Source organism: Oncorhynchus mykiss, chromosome 31 (assembly GCF_013265735.2).
Source record: "Oncorhynchus mykiss isolate Arlee chromosome 31, USDA_OmykA_1.1, whole genome shotgun sequence".
Taxonomy (NCBI): domain Eukaryota; kingdom Metazoa; phylum Chordata; class Actinopteri; order Salmoniformes; family Salmonidae; genus Oncorhynchus; species Oncorhynchus mykiss.
Window position 1 is genome coordinate 712,830 of NC_050571.1, and position 22,572 is coordinate 735,401.

At 44.8% G+C, this 22,572-nt stretch overlaps 1 protein-coding gene across 1 annotated transcript; it reads left to right on the top strand.

Moving 5' to 3' along the window:
• Nucleotides 1-1,974: 1,974 nt before the first annotated feature.
• On the top strand, nt 1,975-22,096 carry LOC118946071. Its single transcript, XM_036970430.1, has 9 exons — nt 1,975-2,365; nt 8,216-8,348; nt 14,891-15,774; nt 16,062-16,555; nt 16,899-17,014; nt 18,949-19,079; nt 19,303-19,463; nt 21,536-21,618; nt 21,791-22,096. Exons 1-9 carry the CDS (start codon nt 2,231-2,233, stop codon nt 21,871-21,873), a joined length of 2,220 nt encoding a protein of 739 aa, XP_036826325.1. The 5' UTR covers nt 1,975-2,230; the 3' UTR covers nt 21,874-22,096.
• Nucleotides 22,097-22,572: the final 476 nt, after the last annotated feature.

A 22,572-nucleotide genomic window follows, 5' to 3' on the forward strand; every position in this document is an offset into this window, starting at 1 on the left:
TTAAATAAAGTTTAAATAAAGTTTAAATAAAGGTTAAATAAAGGTTAAATAAAGTTTAAATAAAGTTTAAATAAAGGTTAAATAAAGGTTAAATAAAGATTAAATAAAGGTTAAATAAAGGTTAAATAAAATATACTATTGAATAACTAAAAAGTGTGCGTGGTATGATATCTCTGAAAGAGCTTATAAGTCAGCATTTCACTTCAAGGTCTACCTACACCTGTTGTATCAACGCATGTGATAAATACAAAGTTTATTGATCGCGTGCACAGATTTGCAAATGGTATAGTAGGTACAGCGAAATTATTGTGTTTCTAACTCCAACAGTTGCTCCACATCATCCAAAAAGTAAAAAAAAAGAATGAAGAAATACCCGAACGAGCAATGTCAGAGTCCGGAATGTCAAGAGTCCGAAATGTCAGAGTCCGGAATGTCAGAGTCCGGAATGTCAGAGTCCGGAATGTCAAGAGTCCGAAATGTCAGAGTCCGGAATGTCAGAGTCCGGAATGTCAGAGTCCGGAATGTCAAGAATCCAGAATGTCAAGAGTCCGGAATGTCAGAGTCCGGAATGTCAAGAGTCCAGAATAATTTTTGCAAAATTGTTTTACCTTATTTACATAAGTATTCAGACCCCTTGCTGTGAGACTCGAAATTAAGCTCAGGTGCATCCTGTTTCCATTGATCATCCTTGAGATGTTTCTACAACTTGATTGAAGTCAACCTGTGGTAAATTCAATTGATTGGACATGATTTGGAAAGGCACACACCTGTCTATATAAGCTCCCACAGTTGACAGTGCATGTCAGAGCAAAAACCAAACCATGAGGTCGAAGGAATTGTCCGTAGAGCTCCCAGACATGATTGTGTCGAGGCACAGATCTGGGGAAGGGTACCAAAACATTTCTGGAACATTGAAGGTTCCAAAGAACACATTAGCCTCCATCATTCTTAAATGGAAGAAGTTTGGAATCGCCAAGACTCCACCAGGCCAAACTGAGGGCCTTTGTCAGGAAGGTAAACAAGAACCCGATGGTCACTCTGACAGAGCTCCAGAGTTCTTCTGTGGAGATGGGAGAACCTTCCAGAAGGACAACCATCTCTGCAGCACTCCACAAATCAGGCCTTTATGGTAGAGTGGCCAGATGGATGCCACTCCTCAATGAAAGACACTTGACAGCCCACTTGGAGTTTGCCAAAAGGCACCTAAAAACTCTCAGACCATGAGAAACAAGATTCTCTAGTCTGTTTAAATCAAGATTGAACTCTTTTGCCTGAATGCCAAGCATCACGTCTGGAGGACACCTGGCACCATACTTACGGTAAAGCATGGTGTTGGCAGCATCATGCTCCCAGGGACTAGAAGACTAGTCAGGATCGAGGGGAAGGATGATCGGAGCAAAGTAGAGATATTTGATGCAAACCTGCACAAGATTGCTCAGGACCTCAAACTGGGGCGCAGGAGTGGCTTCGGGACAAGTCTCTGAATGTCCTTGAGTGGCCCAGTCAGAGACCGTACTTGAACCCGATCTAACATCTCTGGAGAGACCTGAAAATAGCTGTGCAGCAACGCTCCCCATCCAACCTGACAGAGCTTGAGAGGATCTGCAGAGAAGAATGGGAGAAACTCCCCAAATACAGGTGTGCCAAGCTTGTAGCATCATACCCAAGAATACTTGAGGCTGTAATCGCTGCCAACGATGCTTCAACAAAGTACTGAGTAAAGGGTCTGAACACTAAATGTACTCGATGCTGTAATCGCTGCCAACAGTGCTTCAACAAAGTACTGAGTAAAGGGTCTGAACACTTATGGAAATGTTTTATTTGTAATTGTGGTCACACCAGATACTGACCGGTTTTCTGATCCATGCCCCTACATTTTACATTTTATTTGTGACCAACACATGCATATCTGTATTCCCAGTCATGTAAAATCCATAGATTAGAGCCTAATTTATTTATTTCAATTGACCGATTCCCTTATATGAACTGTAACTTATTAAAACCTTTGAAATTGTTGCATGATGCTTATATTTTTTTGTTTTCGACAGTGTGCTCTCTGAATTGACCTATGGCCCAGAGCACACTCTGATCCACTGGAGGCAATTTACGAACGCACCCATAATTTCGGCCACGCCGCCATTAAACCTCAAAGAAGAATAAAATGAAGTGACACCCTGTCAGATTACGTTCTCAAATAAAACGTTTTGGTCCAGCCTCATCAGTCACTATAATGCCGCTGCAGCAGAGTCCTGTGTGGCTTCCCATCGACCTCAATGTCACCAAAAGATGTATAATGTACAAACTGCTCGTCTTGGAGGACGCCAGGAATACACTGGACAAACAACTACGACGTTTAACCGAAAAGGTAATTGGCTAACTACAGCTAGTTCAATAGCTCCATCGGTATACAGCAAAGCATGATTGAACTAGCTGGCTATGCTAACACTAGCTGGAAACGTGTGAATGCAGAGTTGTGGCCCAGCTACCTAGTCAACTTGATTGAGCTAAATATACTGGTAAATGTCCCATTTGGTCTGTGATTTAAACTTTCAATCATGACTTACTCTTTGAATGATAACTAGGTTGTAAGGTAATGAATATGGTAGTTGGTTAGTTAGTGAACTTTTAGGCAGTTTTGGGGAGTAGTGAACTACTCCGGGTGTGCCTAACTCGTCATAGTCGTGATTGGAAACCCGGTAGTGCGCTTTACTGCTCAAGAACATATCAGAGCGCATCATTATGTTCCTTCACTTATTCCCATACAATGTTCAAAAATAAACGACCCCCGAAAGATGAAAATACACCATTTAGTCCTATTTAATTATCAACTAAATAGTCTGATGAATAGCCCAATGTGTGGTTGGTTACTACTGTCATCATTTATTCCAGACACTGATTTTAGGTGAAGGTTGATTTTAGGTGAAGGTTGATTTTAGGTGAAGGTTGATTTTAGGTGAAGGTTGATTTTAGGTGAAGGTTGGCTAATTCGCTTGCCCCCAAACGTTTCACTTTAGAGAGGAGTTAAACTTCTCTCCCGACACTTACGCCACAACATTTGAACAATCAAAATAAACAATCTACATTTGTCATTTTATTTTCTAGTGATCTGTTGCTCAGTAAACATGCATTTTCGAAATTATATAATAATAGCAAGTATGGGCTTGGATACAGACAGTCATCATCAGAAATTAAATAATTATACTGACAAACAAAGTACTTTATTTAACTAGGCAAGTCAGTTAAGAACAAATAATTATTGACAATGATGGCCTACCCTGGACGACCCTGGGCCAATTGTGCACTGGCCGACGTGACTCCCGATGACGGCCGGTTGTGATACAGCCCGGGATCGAACCCGGGTCTGAAGTGACAGCTCTAGCACTGTGATGCATTGCCTTAGACCGCTGCGCCACTCAGGATCCCCAAAGTAGGCCTACTAAACAACGCCAAGTAGACAGACAAAAACAACCCCGTGGCCCCATAAAAGTCTACAGGAAATAACTAGATTGACCAACTGACTAGCTACAGATTCTGATTCATACAGGATGACTTGTACCCTGAGACAACACAAGTCACACGAGTTAGGCACGCCGTGGCTCTGTTTGTCTGGTGAATGAGAGCGGCTTGTTCTAGTCCAGTCGTTGCAGCAGGCTCAATCGATACCCCGCTCGTTTCTTTACAGACAGAATAACTAGCCAATATTTGTTTGGAGCACGCTGTGCCTCACTGTTTGACTGAAAGAGAGAGGCTTGTTCTAGTTGTCTGGAGCATGCTGTGCCTCACACTGGTTGACTGAATGAGAGGCTTGTTATATTTGTCTGGAGCACGCTGTGCCTCACACTGGTTGACTGGTGAATGAGAGAGGCTTGTTATATTTGTCTGGAGCACGCTGTGCCTCACACTGGTTGACTGGTGAATGAGAGAGGCTTGTTATAGTTGTCTGGAGCACGCTGTGCCTCACACTGGTTGACTGAATGAGAGAGGCTTGTTATAGTTGTCTGGAGCACGCTGTGCCTCACACTGGTTGACTGAAAGAGAGAGGCTTGTTATAGTTGTCTGGAGCACGCTGTGCCTCACACTGTTTGACTGAAAGAGAGAGGCTTGTTATAGTTGTCTGGAGCACGCTGTGCCTCACACTGGTTGACTGAAAGAGAGAGGCTTGTTATAGTTGTCTGGAGCACGCTGTGCCTCACACTGTTTGACTGAAAGAGAGAGGCTTGTTATAGTTGTCTGGAGCACGCTGTGCCTCACACTGTTTGACTGAAAGAGAGAGGCTTGTTATAGTTGTCTGGAGCACGCTGTGCCTCACACTGGTTGACTGAAAGAGAGAGGCTTGTTATATTTGTCTGGAGCACGCTGTGCCTCACACTGTTTGACTGAAAGAGAGAGGCTTGTTATAGTTGTCTGGAGCACGCTGTGCCTCACACTGGTTGACTGAATGAGAGGCTTGTTATATTTGTCTGGAGCACGCCGTGCCTCACACTGGTTGACTGAAAGAGAGAGGCGCAAGGCATTCTGGAACTTGCAGTCAAAAGCATAATTCAATACTAACCAATACAATTACATATGTAAATGTAAAGAAATGTCTTTAGAATCAGCTCAATGAATTAACTTAAACATTAACTCTGTAACACATTAAAGTTACAATTTCAGGTAAGTCTTTATGAGTTTTGCACACCTGGATTGTAAAATATTTGCACATTATTATTTTTTGTATTATTTAAGCTCCGTCAAGTTGGTTGTTGATCAATGATCATCAGCCATTTTCATGTCTTGCCAAAGATTGTCAAGCCGATTTTTAAGTCAAAACTGTAAATATGCCACTTAGAAACATTCAATGTGGTCTTTTGTAAGTACAGTTGAAGTCGGAAGTTTACGTACACCTGAGCCAAATACATTTAAACTCAGTTTCACAATTCCTGACATTTAATCCTAGTAAAAATTCCCTGTCTTAGGTCAGTTAGGATCACCACTTTATTTTAAGAATGTGAAATGTCAGAATAATAGCAGAGAGAATGATTTATTTCAGCTTTTATTTCTTTCATCACATTCCAGAAGTTTACATACATACACTCAATTAGTATTTGGACCACGATGTCTTGCTCCCAGACAAACTAAACGACTTCTTTGCTCGCTTTGAGGACAATACAGTGCCACTGACACGGCCCGCTACCAAAACCTGCGGGCTCTCCTTCACCGCAGTCAACGTGAGGAAAACATTCTGCGAAGTGATTAAGCTGACTTTCCACTAGCATCTTACCTGCATGGCTCTTTCCACTAGCATCTTACCTGCATGGCTCTGTCCACTAGCATCTTACCTGCATGGCTCTGTCCACTAGCATCTTACCTGCATGGCTCTTTCCACTAGCATCTTACCTGCATGGCTCTGTCCACTAGCATCTTACCTGCATGGCTCTTTCCACTAGCATCTTACCTGCATGGCTCTTTCCACTAGCATCTTACCTGCATGGCTCTTTCCACTAGCATCTTACCTGCATGGCTCTTTCCACTAGCATCTTACCTGCATGGCTCTGTCCACTAGCATCTTACCTGCATGGCTCTGTCCACTAGCATCTTACCTGCATGGCTCTTTCCACTAGCATCTTACCTGCATGGCTCTGTCCACTAGCATCTTACCTGCATGGCTCTGTCCACTAGCATCTTACCTGCATGGCTCTTTCCGCTAGCATCTTACCTGCATGGCTCTGTCCACTAGCATCTTACCTGCATGGCTCTGTCCACTAGCATCTTACCTCAATGGCTCTTTCCGCTAGCATCTTACCTGCATGGCTCTGTCCACTAGCGTCTTACCTGCATGGCTCTGTCCACTAGCATCTTACCTGCATGGCTCTGTCCACTAGCATCTTACCTGCATGGCTCTGTCCACTAGCATCTTACCTGCATGGCTCTGTCCACTAGCATCTTACCTGCATGGCTCTTTCCACTAGCATCTTACCTGCATGGCTCTTTCCGCTAGCATCTTACCTGCATGGCTCTGTCCACTAGCATCTTACCTGCATGGCTCTTTCCACTAGCATCTTACCTGCATGGCTCTTTCCACTAGCATCTTACCTGCATGGCTCTGTCCACTAGCATCTTACCTGCATGGCTCTGTCCACTAGCATCTTACCTGCATGGCTCTGTCCACTAGCATCTTACCTGCATGGCTCTTTCCACTAGCATCTTACCTGCATGGCTCTGTCCACTAGCATCTTACCTGCATGGCTCTGTCCACTAGCATCTTACCTGCATGGCTCTTTCCGCTAGCATCTTACCTGCATGGCTCTTTCCGCTAGCATCTTACCTGCATGGCTCTTTCCGCTAGCATCTTACCTGCATGGCTCTGTCCACTAGCATCTTACCTGCATGGCTCTTTCCGCTAGCATCTTACCTGCATGGCTCTGTCCACTAGCATCTTACCTGCATGGCTCTGTCCACTAGCATCTTACCTGCATGGCTCTGTCCACTAGCATCTTACCTGCATGGCTCTGTCCACTAGCATCTTACCTGCATGGCTCTGTCCACTAGCATCTTACCTGCATGGCTCTGTCCACTAGCATCTTACCTGCATGGCTCTGTCCACTAGCATCTTACCTGCATGGCTCTGTCCACTAGCATCTTACCTGCATGGCTCTTTCCGCTAGCATCTTACCTGCATGGCTCTTTCCGCTAGCATCTTACCTGCATGGCTCTGTCCACTAGCATCTTACCTGCATGGCTCTTTCCGCTAGCATCTTACCTGCATGGCTCTGTCCACTAGCATCTTACCTGCATGGCTCTTTCCACTAGCATCTTACCTGCATGGCTCTGTCCACTAGCATCTTACCTGCATGGCTCTGTCCACTAGCATCTTACCTGCATGGCTCTTTCCACTAGCATCTTACCTGCATGGCTCTTTCCACTAGCATCTTACCTGCATGGCTCTTTCCACTAGCATCTTACCTGCATGGCTCTTTCCACTAGCATCTTACCTGCATGGCTCTTTCCACTAGCATCTTACCTGCATGGCTCTTTCCACCAGCATCTTACCTGCATGGCTCTTTCCACTAGCATCTTACCTGCATGGCTCTTTCCACTAGCATCTTACCTGCATGGCTCTTTCCACTAGCATCTTACCTGCATGGCTCTTTCCACTAGCATCTTACCTGCATGGCTCTTTCCACTAGCATCTTACCTGCATGGCTCTGTCCACTAGCATCTTACCTGCATGGCTCTGTCCACTAGCATCTTACCTGCATGGCTCTGTCCACTAGCATCTTACCTGCATGGCTCTTTCCACTAGCATCTTACCTGCATGGCTCTGTCCACTAGCATCTTACCTGCATTGCTCTGTAGAATCTAAAGTTGTTAAATGTAACGTGAACAAGTATTATTACTAAAAGAAGATTTCATATCAAACCCGACGTCCCGAGTCATTACTTTGAAGACAGTTAATCTAAAACCCAGAAAGACTCACAGCTGTAATCGCTCTTAGAGACTTACCCAGAAAGACACGGGTGTGAATGCTTACGTAAATGAGATTTCTGTAAAATGTTCTAAAAACATGTTTTCATTATAGGGTATGGTGTGTAGATGGGTGAGAACTGTTTTTGAATTCAGGGCTGTAACACAACAGAATGTGGAATAAGTCAAGGGGTCTGAATACTTTCTGAAGGCTCTGTAGGTATTCACTGTATCACATTTATTCACAAAGTTGTTTGGATGTAGTGATCTACTTTTTTCCCCCAAAGTAACTAGTTACGTAAACTATATTTTCCTTAAGGTAGATTTAGTGTAGCTTAGCTTCTTCCATTGTTTAGTCATGTCTAGCTTGGTAAACTATATTTTCCTTAAGGTAGATTTAGTGTAGCTTAGCTTCTTCCATTGTTTAGTCATGTCTAGCTTGGTAAACTATATTTTCCTTAAGGTAGATTTAGTGTAACTTAGCTTCTTCCATTGTTTAGTCATGTCTAGCTTGGTAAACTATATTTCCCTTAAGGTATATTTAGTGTAGCTTAACTTCTTCCATTGTTTAGTCATGTCTAGCTTGGTAAACTATATTTTCCTTAAGGTAGATTTAGTGTAACTTAGCTTCTTCCATTGTTTAGTCATGTCTAGCTTGGTAAACTATATTTTCAGACTTATTTACCTAACTCTGTCTTTGTTGGGTAACTTGTCCATCCATATAAGCTATATTTTGTAATAAAAGTACTGACACGTTTGTGAATTCCTACAGGCCAACGTTGAAGTCCGAAGCTTCCTGAGCGCGCCTCATCCTATCAATGTGCTGGACAACCTCGTCAGGTCTCTGGATGCTAAATGTTATGCCATCGAGAAACTTTCAACTGCACTCAAAAACCTGACGACCGGTAAGTTCCATTGAGTGATTGTTATGCCAGGTAGGTAAGTTCCATTGAGTGATTGTTATGCCAGGTAGGTAAGTTCCATTGAGTGATTGTTATGCCAGGTAGGTAAGTTCCATTGAGTGATTGTTATGCCAGGTAGGTAAGTTCCATTGAGTGATTGTTATGCCAGGTAGGTAAGTTCCATTGAGTGATTGTTATGCCAGGTAGGTAAGTTCCATTGAGTGATTGTTATGCCAGGTAGGTAAGTTCCATTGAGCGATTGTTATGCCAGGTAGGTAAGTTCCATTGAGTGATTGTTATGCCAGGTAGGTAAGTTCCATTGAGTGATTGTTATGCCAGGTAGGTAAGTTCCATTGAGCGATTGTTATGCCAGGTAGGTAAGTTCCATTGAGTGATTGTTATGCCAGGTAGGTAAGTTCCATTGAGCGATTGTTATGCCAGGTAGGTAAGTTCCATTGAGCGATTGTTATGCCAGGTAGGTAAGTTCCATTGAGTGATTGTTATGCCAGGTAGGTAAGTTCCATTGAGTGATTGTTATGCCAGGTAGGTAAGTTCCATTGAGTGATTGTTATGCCAGGTAGGTAAGTTCCATTGAGCGATTGTTATGCCAGGTAGGTAAGTTCCATTGAGTGATTGTTATGCCAGGTGTATCTGTCATCATGACTAGAACTCAAAGAATATGGAAACCACTTGTGTCGCTATAAAATTCCATCATGGCCCAATCCCAAATGGACCCTTATGGATTTGTGAGAGGAGAGGATTTGATTGGTATAAGTAATATGGTGAAATTTCCACTTAGCCTATCAGAGGGCAAGGTGGTGCTAATACCATATTGGTTGAACGGTATCCAGATGTTCGTATCCTTCCCAGGACTTATGGTAGTACCGGCTAAGTACACAATAAGGTTTACTGTAGTACCGGCTTAGAACACAGTAAGGTTTACGGTAGTACCGGCTTAGTACACAATAAGGTTTACGGTAGTACCGGCTTAGAACACAGTAAGGTTTACGGTAGTACCGGCTTAGTACACAATAAGGTTTACGGTAGTACCGGCTAAGTACACAGTAAGGTTTTTTAAAAAATTAACAGAATGCCAACTAAATTAGCACAAGTAATAGATAATTTCCATGGAGGCTGCTAGCTACACATGCAAATGACCACAGACAAATGTACATTTACTGTACGAGAGACGTTATGCAAATGAACAGAGTTTTGACGCATGCAGTACTGGCTCACCAGCAGCATGTCTACAGTCTGTCTGGAGTCGCTAGGGCAACAGGCATGCCTGCTCGGAGCAGACTGGGGGAGGAGCAGACTGGGGGAGGAGCAGACTGGGGGAGGAGCAGACTGGGGGAGGAGCAGACGGGCCATAAACACAAGGAAATCAAAATGACAGTAGCAGCTGTACAGATAACTGATCCAAAGGGCTTTGACTTCTCAAACACGGCAGAAAGCTGACACACTATGATGTCCCGGCACCTTTATTCATTTAGCCACTTGCTTAGATAGCAAGTTAAACTAGGGGTTGTGATAACGGACTATTTTGCTGTTTTCATTTTGTGCTTCAGTTGCACTTCTAAACTCAGAGAAATTCACAAATGGCATGCTCTGACTGGCATTCTATCAGCAGACAGACTGATGTGGAGCTACTGTTCTCCATCATTCTATCAGCAGACAGGCTGATGTGGAGCTACTGTTCTCCATCATTCTGTCAGTAGACAGCACTCTGACTGATGTGGAGCTACTGTTCTCCATCATTCTATCAGCAGACAGACTGATGTGGAGCTACTGTTCTCCATCATTCTATCAGCAGACAGACTGATGTGGAGCTACTGTTCTCCATCATTCTATCAGCAGACAGACTGATGTGGAGCTACTGTTCTCCATCATTCTATCAGCAGACAGACTGATGTGGAGCTACTGTTCTCCATCATTCTATCAGCAGACAGACTGATGTGGAGCTACTGTTCTCCATCATTCTATCAGCAGACAGACTGATGTGGAGCTACTGTTCTCCATCATTCTATAAGTAGACAGCACTCTGACTGATGTGGAGCTTCTCAGGTAGTTTTCTCAGCTTAGCCAGCCTACTTTTCACCAGTAAAATGCAAGTCTAACTTTAAGCAAAACATTCTACAGGCTATATTCTTTCTATGATAGGCCTAAACATTTGAAAAATTGTGGCCAAGCGTCTTTTTGCCCAAAAAAAGACCTTGCCTTTTCATTCTCCTGCTTTCTCCCGTTTTACAAACGAACACGTGACTGTCTCAACTGAGCTGGGGAACTAACTTCATAATGTGACAGGTGAGATACGATTGGGTTCTGCTTTACATCCTAATGCATTGCACAAGTTGACTGCAAGTATTTACTTAAAAAGAAAAATTGCTACAAATATTTAAAATGCATTGAAAAAAGTTTTTAAAATAGTTTTGATGGTATTGAAAAACCATCCTGTGGCTATTTCCAAATACACCGGTAGACAGTATACTGCCCACTAGAATCTTCTCTTATCTCCACAAGTGTGAGGTGATCTAAGGTCACCAACCTTTTCTGAGTCCAGATCACTTTGAGTCCCAAAGAAAGCCGAGATCTACCACTCGGATGTGTTTTTTAAGTGTGAGCTGTTGCAACGTTAACCATTTTTAAAAACATTTTAAAAACAGATCTAGAGCAATAAGGTTTGTGCAGTAGGCCAAATACATTATGACTGCATATTGTCTGTGAATTGCCCTACCAGTGTTGTTCTTCTCATACCATTTATATTTTTAATTGTAATACAGTGCATTCGGAAAGTATTCAGACCCCTTGACTTTTTCCCACATTGTTACGTTACAGCCATTTAAAAAATGGATTAAAATGTTTTTTCCTTCAATCTACAGACCCCATAATGACAAAGAAAACAGGTTTTCTAAATGTATTTGCCATTGCCTTATTTACATCAGTATTCAGACCCTTTGCTATGAGACTCGATAATTGAGCTCAGGTGCATCCTGTTTCCATGGATCATCCTTGAGATGTTTCTGCAACTTGGAATCCAACGGTGGTAAATTAAATTGATTGTCTGGAAGAAACCTGGCACCATCCCTACGGTGAAGCATGGTGGTGGCACCATCCCGACGGTGAAGCATGGTGGTGGCACCATCCCGACGGTGGTGGGCACCATCCCGACGGTGGTGGGCACCATCCCTACGGTGAAGCTTGGTGGTGGCAGCATCATGCTGTGGGGATGTTTTTCAGCGGCAGGGACTGGGAGACAAGTCAAGATTCGAGGGGGAAAAGAAAAAAAAATACATTTCACCTTTTATTTAACCAGGTAGGCAAGTTGAACAAGTTCTCATTTACAACCTGGAAACATGAACAGAGCAAAGTACAGAGAGATCCTTGATGAAAATGTGCTCAGGACCTCAGACTGGGGCGAAGGTTCACCTTACAACAAGCTTAAACACACAGCCAAGACAACGCAGGAGTGGCTTCGGGACAAGTCCCTGAATGTCCTTGACTGGCCCAGCCAGAACCTGGACTTGAACCCGATCGAACATATCTGGAGAGACCTGAAAATAGCTGTGCAGCGACGCTCCCCATCCAACCTGACAGAGCTTGAGAGGATCTGCAGAGAAGAATGGGATAAACTCCCCAAATACAGGTTGCCAAGCTTGTAGCATCATACCCAAGAAGACTCAAGGCTGTAATCACTGCCAAAATGTGATTCATCAAAGTACTGAGTAAAGGGTCTGAATACTTATGGAAATGTGATGTTGAGGGGGGGAAACAATTGAATCAATTTTAGAATATTTTTTTTTTGTTGTAAAAAGTCAAGGGGTCTGAATACTTTCTGAATGCACTATATGATCACAGTGGTAATTAGATCATTAGTTGTATTACTTGTGAGGCCCAGCTGAGTTACTGGACTGACGGGCTCCTTCTGATGGTCAGTCTGAGGGAGGGATCAGTGGTGAGGCTGCCTCTCACCTGACTCACCGTCCCTCCGCTAAGGAAAGGGGACACCGCCCCTCCTCCTCGATGGAGAAACTCAAGTTGCATTATTTCTGCTTCATGCACCAATTTATGTTCCTCCTATGACCAGAGACGTGAAATATTCCTCTTCATTAAAAAGACAAGCCTCTAATAAAAACAGCCAATCTTATGGGAACACGTTGCCATACTCATTCATTACAGCTGCAGTGATGGTTGTAGTCATTCATTACAGTGATGGTTGTACTCATTCATTACAGCTGCAGTGATGGTTGTACTCATTCATTACAGTGATGGTTGTACTCATTCCTTACAGCTGCAGTGATGGTTGTAGTCATTCATTACAGTGATGGTTGTACTCATTCATTACAGCTGCAGTGATGGTTGTTCTCATTCATTACAGCTGCAGTGATGGTTGTACTCATTCATTACAGCTGCAGTGATGGTTGTAGTCATTCATTACAGCTGCAGTGATGGTTGTACTCATTCATTACAGCTGCAGTGATGGTTGTACTCATTCATTACAGCTGCAGTGCTGGTTGTACTCATTCATTACAGCTGCAGTGATGGTTGTACTCATTCATTACAGCTGCAGTGATGGTTGTACTCATTCATTACAGCTGCAGTGCTGGTTGTACTCATTCATTACAGCTGCAGTGATGGTTGTACTCATTCATTACAGCTGCAGTGATGGTTGTCCTCATTCCTTACAGTGATGGTTGTTCTCATTCATTACAGCTGCAGTGATGGTTGTACTCATTCATTACAGCTGCAGTGATGGTTGTACTCATTCATTACAGCTGCAGTGATGGTTGTACTCATTATTACAGCTGCAGTGATGGTTGTCCTCATTCCTTACAGTGATGGTTGTTCTCATTCATTACAGTGATGGTTGTTCTCATTCATTACAGTGATGGTTGTAGTCATTCATTACAGCTGCAGTGATGGTTGTACTCATTCCTTACAGCTGCAGTGATGGTTGTCCTCATTCCTTACAGTGATGGTTGTCCTCATTCCTTACAGTGATGGTTGTTCTCATTCATTACAGTGATGGTTGTTCTCATTCATTACAGCTGCAGTGATGGTTGTTCTCATTCATTACAGTGATGGTTGTTCTCATTCATTACAGCTGCAGTGATGGTTGTCCTCATTCATTACAGTGATGGTTGTTCTCATTCATTACAGCTGCAGTGATGGTTGTTCTCATTCCTTACAGCTGCAGTGATGGTTGTTCTCATTCATTACAGCTGCAGTGATGGTTGTAGTCATTCATTACAGCTGCAGTGATGGTTGTAGTCATTCATTACAGCTGCAGTGATGGTTGTCCTCATTCATTACAGCTGCAGTGATGGTTGTAGTCATTCATTACAGCTGCAGTGATGGTTGTAGTCATTCATTACAGCTGCAGTGATGGTTGTAGTCATTCATTACAGCTGCAGTGATGGTTGTAGTCATTCATTACAGCTGCAGTGATGGTTGTCCTCATTCATTACAGCTGCAGTGATGGTTGTAGTCATTCATTACAGCTGCAGTGATGGTTGTTCTCATTCATTACAGCTGCAGTGATGGTTGTAGTCATTCATTACAGCTGCAGTGATGGTTGTAGTCATTCCTTACAGTGATGGTTGTTCTCATTCATTACAGTGATGGTTGTTCTCATTCCTTACAGCTGCAGTGATGGTTGTTCTCATTCATTACAGTGATGGTTGTTCTCATTCATTACAGCTGCAGTGATGGTTGTAGTCATTCATTACAGCTGCAGTGATGGTTGTAGTCATTCCTTACAGTGATGGTTGTTCTCATTCATTACAGTGATGGTTGTTCTCATTCATTACAGCTGCAGTGCTGGTTGTACTCATTCATTACAGCTGCAGTGATGGTTGTTCTCATTCCTTACAGCTGCAGTGATGGTTGTCCTCATTCCTTACAGTGATGGTTGTCCTCATTCCTTACAGTGATGGTTGTTCTCATTCATTACAGTGATGGTTGTTCTCATTCATTACAGTGATGGTTGTTCTCATTCATTACAGTGATGGTTGTTCTCATTCATTACAGTGATGGTTGTAGTCATTCATTACAGCTGCAGTGATGGTTGTCCTCATTCCTTAGTGATGGTTGTAGTCATTCATTACAGCTGCAGTGATGGTTGTAGTCATTCATTACAGCTGCAGTGATGGTTGTAGCGTGAGTGGAAGTAGGGAGAAAGCACATTTTATGGCTTTATAAAAGTGTTGAACAAAGTGTTGACAGTGGTAAATCACAACTTATAAAAACAACTTTTCTGTATTCGTTGAGTCACAGTATCAGCTTTGCTACCATCTCCTATCCTACCCACCTTAGTGTTGGCCACTGGTCTAAAGCAAGGATCCCCCAACTCTGTCCTGCCCCCACACTGGGTCTTAGTTTTTCCCCTTCCCCTTTTTCCCAACAGCTGTTGTTTTTTTAAATCTGCTGTGTAGTGCGAAGGCAACAACTGAAATGGGCACCCAGGGGGAACCCTGGTCCAAGGGAACATTTGGGATGGTCTGTATTTCTTAAAGATATTTTCTCTCCACCTGCCATTGGCTCCACAGATCCACAATTCAGTGCCCCAGCTTCCACCAGACCGCTAAACAGCCTGTTGCAGCCAGCGCTATCCAGAGACCGAGGCATCATGACATCGTCAGACGTGCTGAAGTTTGGTCCCATGCTGCAGAACGTCCTCATGGCCGGCTCCATCACCAAGGCAGTACAGATGCTGGGAGCCTTGCCTGCCCTACAGCAACTCAAACTCTTCTGCTCCTCTTCCTCCTCTCAAGATGAAGACTTCCAGAAGGATCAGGTCTTTATATGCAGCATCTCCTCCTCCAGCAAAGTGGCAAAGCTCCCAACCCCCAGCTCCTCAACCCCCAGCTCCTCAACCCCCAGCTCCTCAACCCCCAGCTCCTCAACCAGCATAGCCAGTCTGAATCTGACCAAAGACAATGGGATCTTTATCTCCAAGGAGAAGACACCGCAGCAGCCAAATACAACGACGGTTACAACCAATCAAATCAAAGAGAGCAGTCAAATCAAACAAACACCCGGAGCAACAGATCTAGACCTACCTGTCCCAGGTGAGCTCCTCTCAGGGTTCAGTAACCCAGCCTACCAGATGACAGCCCTGGCTCCTCCCCCTCTAGATTCAGGAAGTGACACCAGAGTGCAGCACCAGAAGCAAACTTCCTCTCAGCTCATGCAATTCCTGCGAACCAATTGCAGGAACGAGCCGTTCATGGAGTTGGCCGCTTTCTTCCAGCACACCAGCTACTACCAGTACACCTCTGATTCCACCGCCCCGGCAATGACCTCTGACCCCCTCCCGGAAACAAAGCATGCCCAGGAAACCCAGAATGTTCTAGAAACTAAGAACCACAACGTCAGCGTCCCAAAGAAGGAGCTGTTCTCAGAGCTGCCAGATAACCAGCTGAACCAATATGTATGTATTATTTTGAGTGTAATGTAAAGTCTCTATTTTATATACAGCACTACTGTGTGTCTGAAACTATTTTCACCTCAGGACGTTCAAGTTAATAATGTCCTCTCTTACCCTCTCCAATCTTCTCCTACCTTCCTATCTTCTCCTACCCTCTCCTATCTTCTCCTACCCTCTCCTATCTTCTCCTACCCTCTCCTATCTTCTCCTACCCTCTCCTATCTTCTCCTACCCTCTCCTATCTTCTCCTACCCTCTCCTATCTTCTCCTACCCTCTCCTCCCCTCCCAGGCCCCGGTGTTCACAGTAAAGCGTGTGGAGTCCGGAGGCTCTCTGATCTTCAGCTGTATCATTGCCACCAAGACGGAGCTCTGGGACGTAGGAGACGTCTTTACCGAGGCGTCAAGGAGCGATCCTTCCTCTGACGTCGTCACCACCTCGGAGAACAAGATGTCTGCCGCTAGTCTCCAGTGTCGCAGTGTAGAGATCTCTAATACGACCCTCCAACCCCCAGCTCCATCCATCCACAGCCTACAGATCAAAGAGGGACATGTGACGGGGGAGGTTCAGGAAGATATCAACAATATCAGTCTGACTCCAGAACTCCAGAGATTCCAGAACTGTTGTTCCTTGGTTACCCCAGGCAACCAGTGTCTGAACATTCCAGAGTTCCAGATCCGTAAGTTTGAGGAGATGGCGGTGGTGGTGAGTCACGTGGTGCATCCTGGTAACTTCTACATCCAACAGGCCGACGCCACCCTCCAGCTGGAGGACCTCAACACTGAGTGAGTTATATTGGGTGTCCAAGATGGTACCCTATTCCCTATGTAGTGCACTACTTTCCACCAGGGCCCAATGGCACCCTATTCCCTATATAGTATGGTGCCACATTGAGCTAACATTTGTACTCCGTAGTACCCTTCTCAAAGTGTGCTCTTATCCACTCCCTCTCAAGAAGCATTGGTGTAAGAAGTAAAGTAGACACACTCAGGGTGCATCCTAAATGGAACCCTATTCATGATGTAGTGCACTACCTTTAAGCAGAGATCAAGTCTAAAACAGGACTTGACCCAAGTTCTTTTCATTGAGTCATTTTCTCAACCCTGTCGTTGGCTGGTTGTCTTGCAGTAGTTTAGCAGAGCTGAAGTGTACTCCAGACATCGGGACCTACGTCATGGCTTGGTTCCCCCAACAGAAGAGGTGGTGTCGGGCACAGGTGGCCAAGATATGTGGCATGAGTGGAGGTAAGATATGTTTCATGATGAGTGGAGGTTAGTGTTGGGCCAGTAACCAAAAGGTTGCTAGTTCGAATCCCCAAGCCGACAAGGTGAAAAATCTGATGAACAAGGTGATGAACTCTAATTGCGTCTGTAAATCGCTCTGGAAAAGAGTGTCTGCTAATTGACGTAAATGTAAAACACGAGGTAAATGTTAATAATCCCTAGGACACTACGGAATGTTAATAATCCCTAGGACGCTACGGAATGTTAATAATCCCTAGGACGCCGCGGAATGTTAGTAATCCCTAGGACGCCGCGGAATGTTAGTAATCCCTAGGACGCCGCGGAATGTTAGTAATCCCTAGGACGCCGCGGAATGTTAGTAATCCCTAGGACGCCGCGGAATGTTAGTAATCCCTAGGACGCCGCGGAATGTTAGTAATCCCTAGGACGCCGCGGAATGTTAGTAATCCCTAGGACGCCGCGGAATGTTAGTAATCCCTAGGACGCCGCGGAATGTTAGTAATCCCTAGGACGCCGCGGAATGTTAGTAATCCCTAGGACGCCGCGGAATGTTAGTAATCCCTAGGACGCCGCGGAATGTTAGTAATCCCTAGGACGCCGCGGAATGTTAGTAATCCCTAGGACGCCGCGGAATGTTAGTAATCCCTAGGACGCCGTGGAATGTTAATAATCCCTAGGACGCCGCGGAATGTTAGTAATCCCTAGGACGCCGCGGAATGTTAGTAATCCCTAGGACGCCGCGGAATGTTAGTAATCCCTAGGACGCCGCGGAATGTTAGTAATCCCTAGGACGCCGCGGAATGTTAGTAATCCCTAGGACGCCGCGGAATGTTAGTAATCCCTAGGACGCCGCGGAATGTTAGTAATCCCTAGGACGCCGCGGAATGTTAATAATCCCTAGGACGCCGCGGAATGTTAGTAATCCCTAGGACGCCGCGGAATGTTAGTAATCCCTAGGACGCCGCGGAATGTTAATAATCCCTAGGACGCCGCGGAATGTTAATAATCCCTAGGACGCCGCGGAATGTTAATAATCCCTAGGACGCCGCGGAATGTTAATAATCCCTAGGACGCCGCGGAATGTTAATAATCCCTAGGACGCCGCGGAATGTTAATAATCCCTAGGACGCCGCGGAATGTTAATAATCCCTAGGACGCCGCGGAATGTTAGTAATCCCTAGGATGCTGCGGAATGTTAATCCTGCTATAACAGCCTTCACTATTCTGGGAAGGCCCCTTATTTATAGTGAAGGGAAAACTTAACACTACAGCATACAATGACACTCTAGACGATTCTGTGGTAACAGTTTGGGGAAGGCCCTAAACTGTTTTAGTATGACAATGTCCCTGTGCACAAAGACCAGTTCGTACAGAAATGGTTTGTTGAGATCGGTGTGAAAGAACTTGACAGACCTGCACAGAGCCTTGACCTCAACCCCATCGAACACCTTCGGGATGAATTGGAACGCTGACTGCTAGCCAGGCCTAATCACCCCCAACATCAGTGACCGACCTCACTAATGCTCTTGTGGCTGAATGGAAGCAAGTCCCCGCAGCAATGTTCCAACATCTAGTGGAAAGTCTTCCCAGAAGAGAGGAGGCTGTTATAGCAGCAATGTTCCATCATCTAGTGGAAAACCTTCCCAGAAGAGAGGAGGCTGTTATAGCAGCAATGTTCCATCATCTAGTGGAAAACCTTCCCAGAAGAGTGGAGGCTGTTTATAGCAGCAATGTTCCATCATCTAGTGGAAAGCCTTCCCAGACGAGTGGAGGCTGTTATAGCACCCTATAGGGTGGACAAACTCCATATTAATGCCCATGATTTTGGAATGAGATGTTAAACGAGCAGGTGTCCACATACTTTTGGTCATGTAGTGTACTTCTCCTCGCTCTGTCATACAATAAGGGCAACTTCTACATTTCTCCTCTATCAGACATCAATGAGGTGGAGGTGAGGAGGCTGGACTACGGAGACACTTCCTGTCTGTCTCTATGTAACATCAAGGAACTCAGTGCTGAGATGACATCACTTCCTCTACAGGCCATACAGGTCTCCCTGGCTAATGTGAGTGGTTCACCCTGGTTGTTGTCAGGTTCTACTGTGGCCAATACTTAACCACACCACAATTTATCCCTAGAACCGTGCCGGTATATAACATCACTTGACTGGATAAATAAAGGTTTAAAAAATGAGTTATTTAGTTGAGAGGGTCATATATTTAGGGCAGGTCAAATCTTTTTACTTGTCTCCTGTATTATATGACCCCAAGTTACTGGTCTCATCCCAGGTGCGCCCAGTGGACGTGTGTGGCTGGACCCAACAGGCAGTATATTGGTTCAGAGACATGGTGGGCAACAGGACGCTGTACGCACGGCTCTACCCTCAGGGAGAGAGACACAACCCCATGGTGGAACTCTTCATGGAGAAGGGAAAACTGGGGTCCATGAGGTATGAGGTTATTATTACTGGGGGACGTGAGGTATGAGGTTATTATAACTGGGGGACGTGAGGTATGAGGTTATTATTACTGGAGGACGTGAGGTTATTATTACTGGGGGACGTGAGGTCATTATAACTGGGGGACGTGAGGTATGAGGTTATTATTACTGGGGGACGTGAGGTTATTATAACTGGGGGCCGTGAGGTTATTATAACTGGGGGCCGTGAGGTTATTATAACTGGGGGCCGTGAGGTTATTATAACTGGGGGACGTGAGGTATGAGGTTATTATAACTTGGGGACGTGAGGTTATTATAACTGGGGGACGTGAGTTTATTATAACTGGGGGACGTGAGGTATGAGGTTATTATAACTGGGGGACGTGAGGTTGTTATAACTGGGGGACGTGAGGTTGTTATAACTGGGGGACGTGAGGTTGTTATAACTGGGGGACGTGAGGTTGTTATAACTGGGGGACGTGAGGTTGTTATAACTGGGGGACGTGAGGTTGTTATAACTGGGGGACGTGAGGTTGTTATAACTGGGGGACGTGAGGTTGTTATAACTGGGGGACGTGAGGTTGTTATAACTGGGGGACGTGAGGTTGTTATAACCGGGGGACGTGAGGTATGAGTTTATTGTAAAAGTCAACCTGAGCACCAGAATGCACTATACTGTACATCTTGATTGGAGTCCACCTGTGGTAAATTTAATTGATTGGACAAGATTTAGAAAGGCACACACCTGTCTATATAAGGTCCCACAGTTGACAGTGCATGTCAGAGCAAAAACCAAACTATGAGGTTGAAGGAATTGTCTGTAGAGCTCCGAGACAGGATTGTGTCGAGGCACAGATCTGGGGAAGGGTACCAAAACATTTCTGCATCATTGAAGGTCCCCAAGAACACAGTGGCCTCCATCTTTCTTAAATGGAAGATGTTTGGAACCACCAAGACTCTTCCTAGAGCTGGCCACCAGGCCAAACTGAGCAATCGGGGGAGAAGGGGCTTGGTCAGGGAGGTGTCCAAGAACCCGATGGTCACTCTGACAGAGCTCCAGAGTTCCTCGGTGGAGATGGGAGAACCTTCCAGAAGGACAACCATCTCTGCAGCACTCCACCAATCAGGCCTTTATTGTAGAGTGGCCAGAAGGAAGCCACTCCTTAGTAAAAGGCACATGACAGCCTGCTTGGAGTTTGCCAAAGGACACCTAAAGGACTCTGACCATGAGAAACGAGATGATGACTCTGGCCTGAATGCCAAGAGTCACCTCTGGAGGAAACCTTTCACAATCCCGACAGTGAAGCATGGTGGTGGCAGCATCACTATGGTGAAGCATGGTGGTGGCAGCATCCTGCTGTGGGGATGTTTTTCAGAGGTAGGGACTGGGAGACTAGTCAGGATCGAGGGAAAGATGAACGGAGCAAAGTACAGGGAGATCCTTGATGAAAACCTGTTCAAGACAACACAGGAGTGGCTTTGGGACATGCCTCTGAATGTCCTTGAGTGGTCCAGCCAAAACCCGGACTTGAACCCGATCGAACATCTCTGGAGAGACCTGAAAATAGCTGTGCAGTGACGCTCCCCATCCAACCTGACAGAGCTTGAGAGGATCTGCAGAGAAGAATGGGAGAAACTCCCCAAATACAGGTGTGCCAAGCTTGTAGTGTCATGCAAAGAAGACTCGAGGCTGTAATCGCTGCCAAAGGTGCTTCAACAAAGCACTGAGTAAAGGGTCTGAATTCTTGTGTAAATGGGATATTTCAGTTTTGATATTTTTTTATCTACATTTGCAAACATTTTCTAAAAACATGTTTTTGCTTTGTCATTATGAGGTATTGTGTGTAGATGAGGGGAAAAAAATATTTAATCAATTTTAGAATAAGGTTGTAACTTAACAAAATGTGGAAAAAGTCAAGGGGTCTGATTACTTTCCGAATGCACTGTGTTTATCTCACATGGCAAATAAACTGAAATGTGTTTATCACATGGTAAATAAACTGGAATGTGTTTTTCACATGGTAAATAAACTGGAATGTTTAAGCACTGAGTGATTCTGTAATGAAATGTTTTGTCTTTCAGGAGAGGAGCCTCTCTGTCTCTGAGACTGGCTCAGAATGGACATGCTAAACATGACAAGCTGAGGAACCTGGGAATCAAGAGAAGTAGGTGCCTTCTTCTACTTTGTTGTCTGGTGATCATTCTGAGCTTCTCCACTAGAGGGCAGCAGCTTATATACAATAGTCTTGAAGCTCAACTCTCATTGTGGTCCTCGCTCTCTCACTCTGCCTGTCTCATGTGTCTGCCTCTCTCTGTCTCTCTCTGTCTGTGTTGTAGGTAGTGCGCAGGAGCGAACCAAGAAATGTGAGTCTGCCTGGAACAAGTACCTTATTTCCTGTTACACCCAGAATAAGAAGTAATCAGGCTGATAAAGGTGTTGTAGTTCATTCCCCCTCACCTCCCTCTCCCCTTCATGAGCCTCCATCACATTAACCAGCCTTGATACAGGTTGTCACTATGTGGCCTAATTGGAAGCCCAGCCTTGTTCTAAAATGTTCTGCCATTGTAATCCTTCGGGCAGTGTCATCTTTTTTTACTTTTGAGACATCAAAACTATAAAGTAACACATGGAATCATGTAGTAACCAAAAAAGTGTTAAACAAATCAAAATATATTTGAGATTTTAGATTCTTCAAAGTAGCCACCCTTTGCCTTGACGACAGCTTTGCACACTCTTGGCATTCTCTCAACCAGCTTCACCTGGAATGCTTTTCCAACAGTCTTGAAGGAGTTCCCACATACGCTGAGCATTTGTTGGCTGCTTTTCCTTCACTCTTGAGGTCCAACTCATCCCAAACCATCTCAACTGAGTTGAAGTCGGGTAATTGTGGAGGCCAGGTCATCTGATGCAGCACTCCATCACTCTCCTTCTTGGTAAAATAGCCTGGAGGTGTGTTGGGTCATCGATCGTCCCACTAAGCCCAAACCAGATGGGATGGCGTAGCCATGCTGGTTAAGTGTGCCTTGAATTCTAAATAAATCACAGACCAGCAAAGCACCATCACACCTCCTCCTCCATGCTTCAAGGTGGGAACCACGCATGTAGAGATCATCCGTTC

Coding starts and splice junctions, on each gene's coding strand:
- LOC118946071 (XM_036970430.1), top strand. CDS start 2,231: ATGCCGCTGCAGCAGAGTCCTGTGTGGCTTCCCATCGACCTCAATGTC. Junction 19,080..19,302: donor TACAGGTCTCCCTGGCTAAT/GTGAGTGGTTCA, acceptor GTCTCATCCCAG/GTGCGCCCAGTGGACGTGTG. Junction 21,619..21,790: donor GAACCTGGGAATCAAGAGAA/GTAGGTGCCTTC, acceptor TCTGTGTTGTAG/GTAGTGCGCAGGAGCGAACC.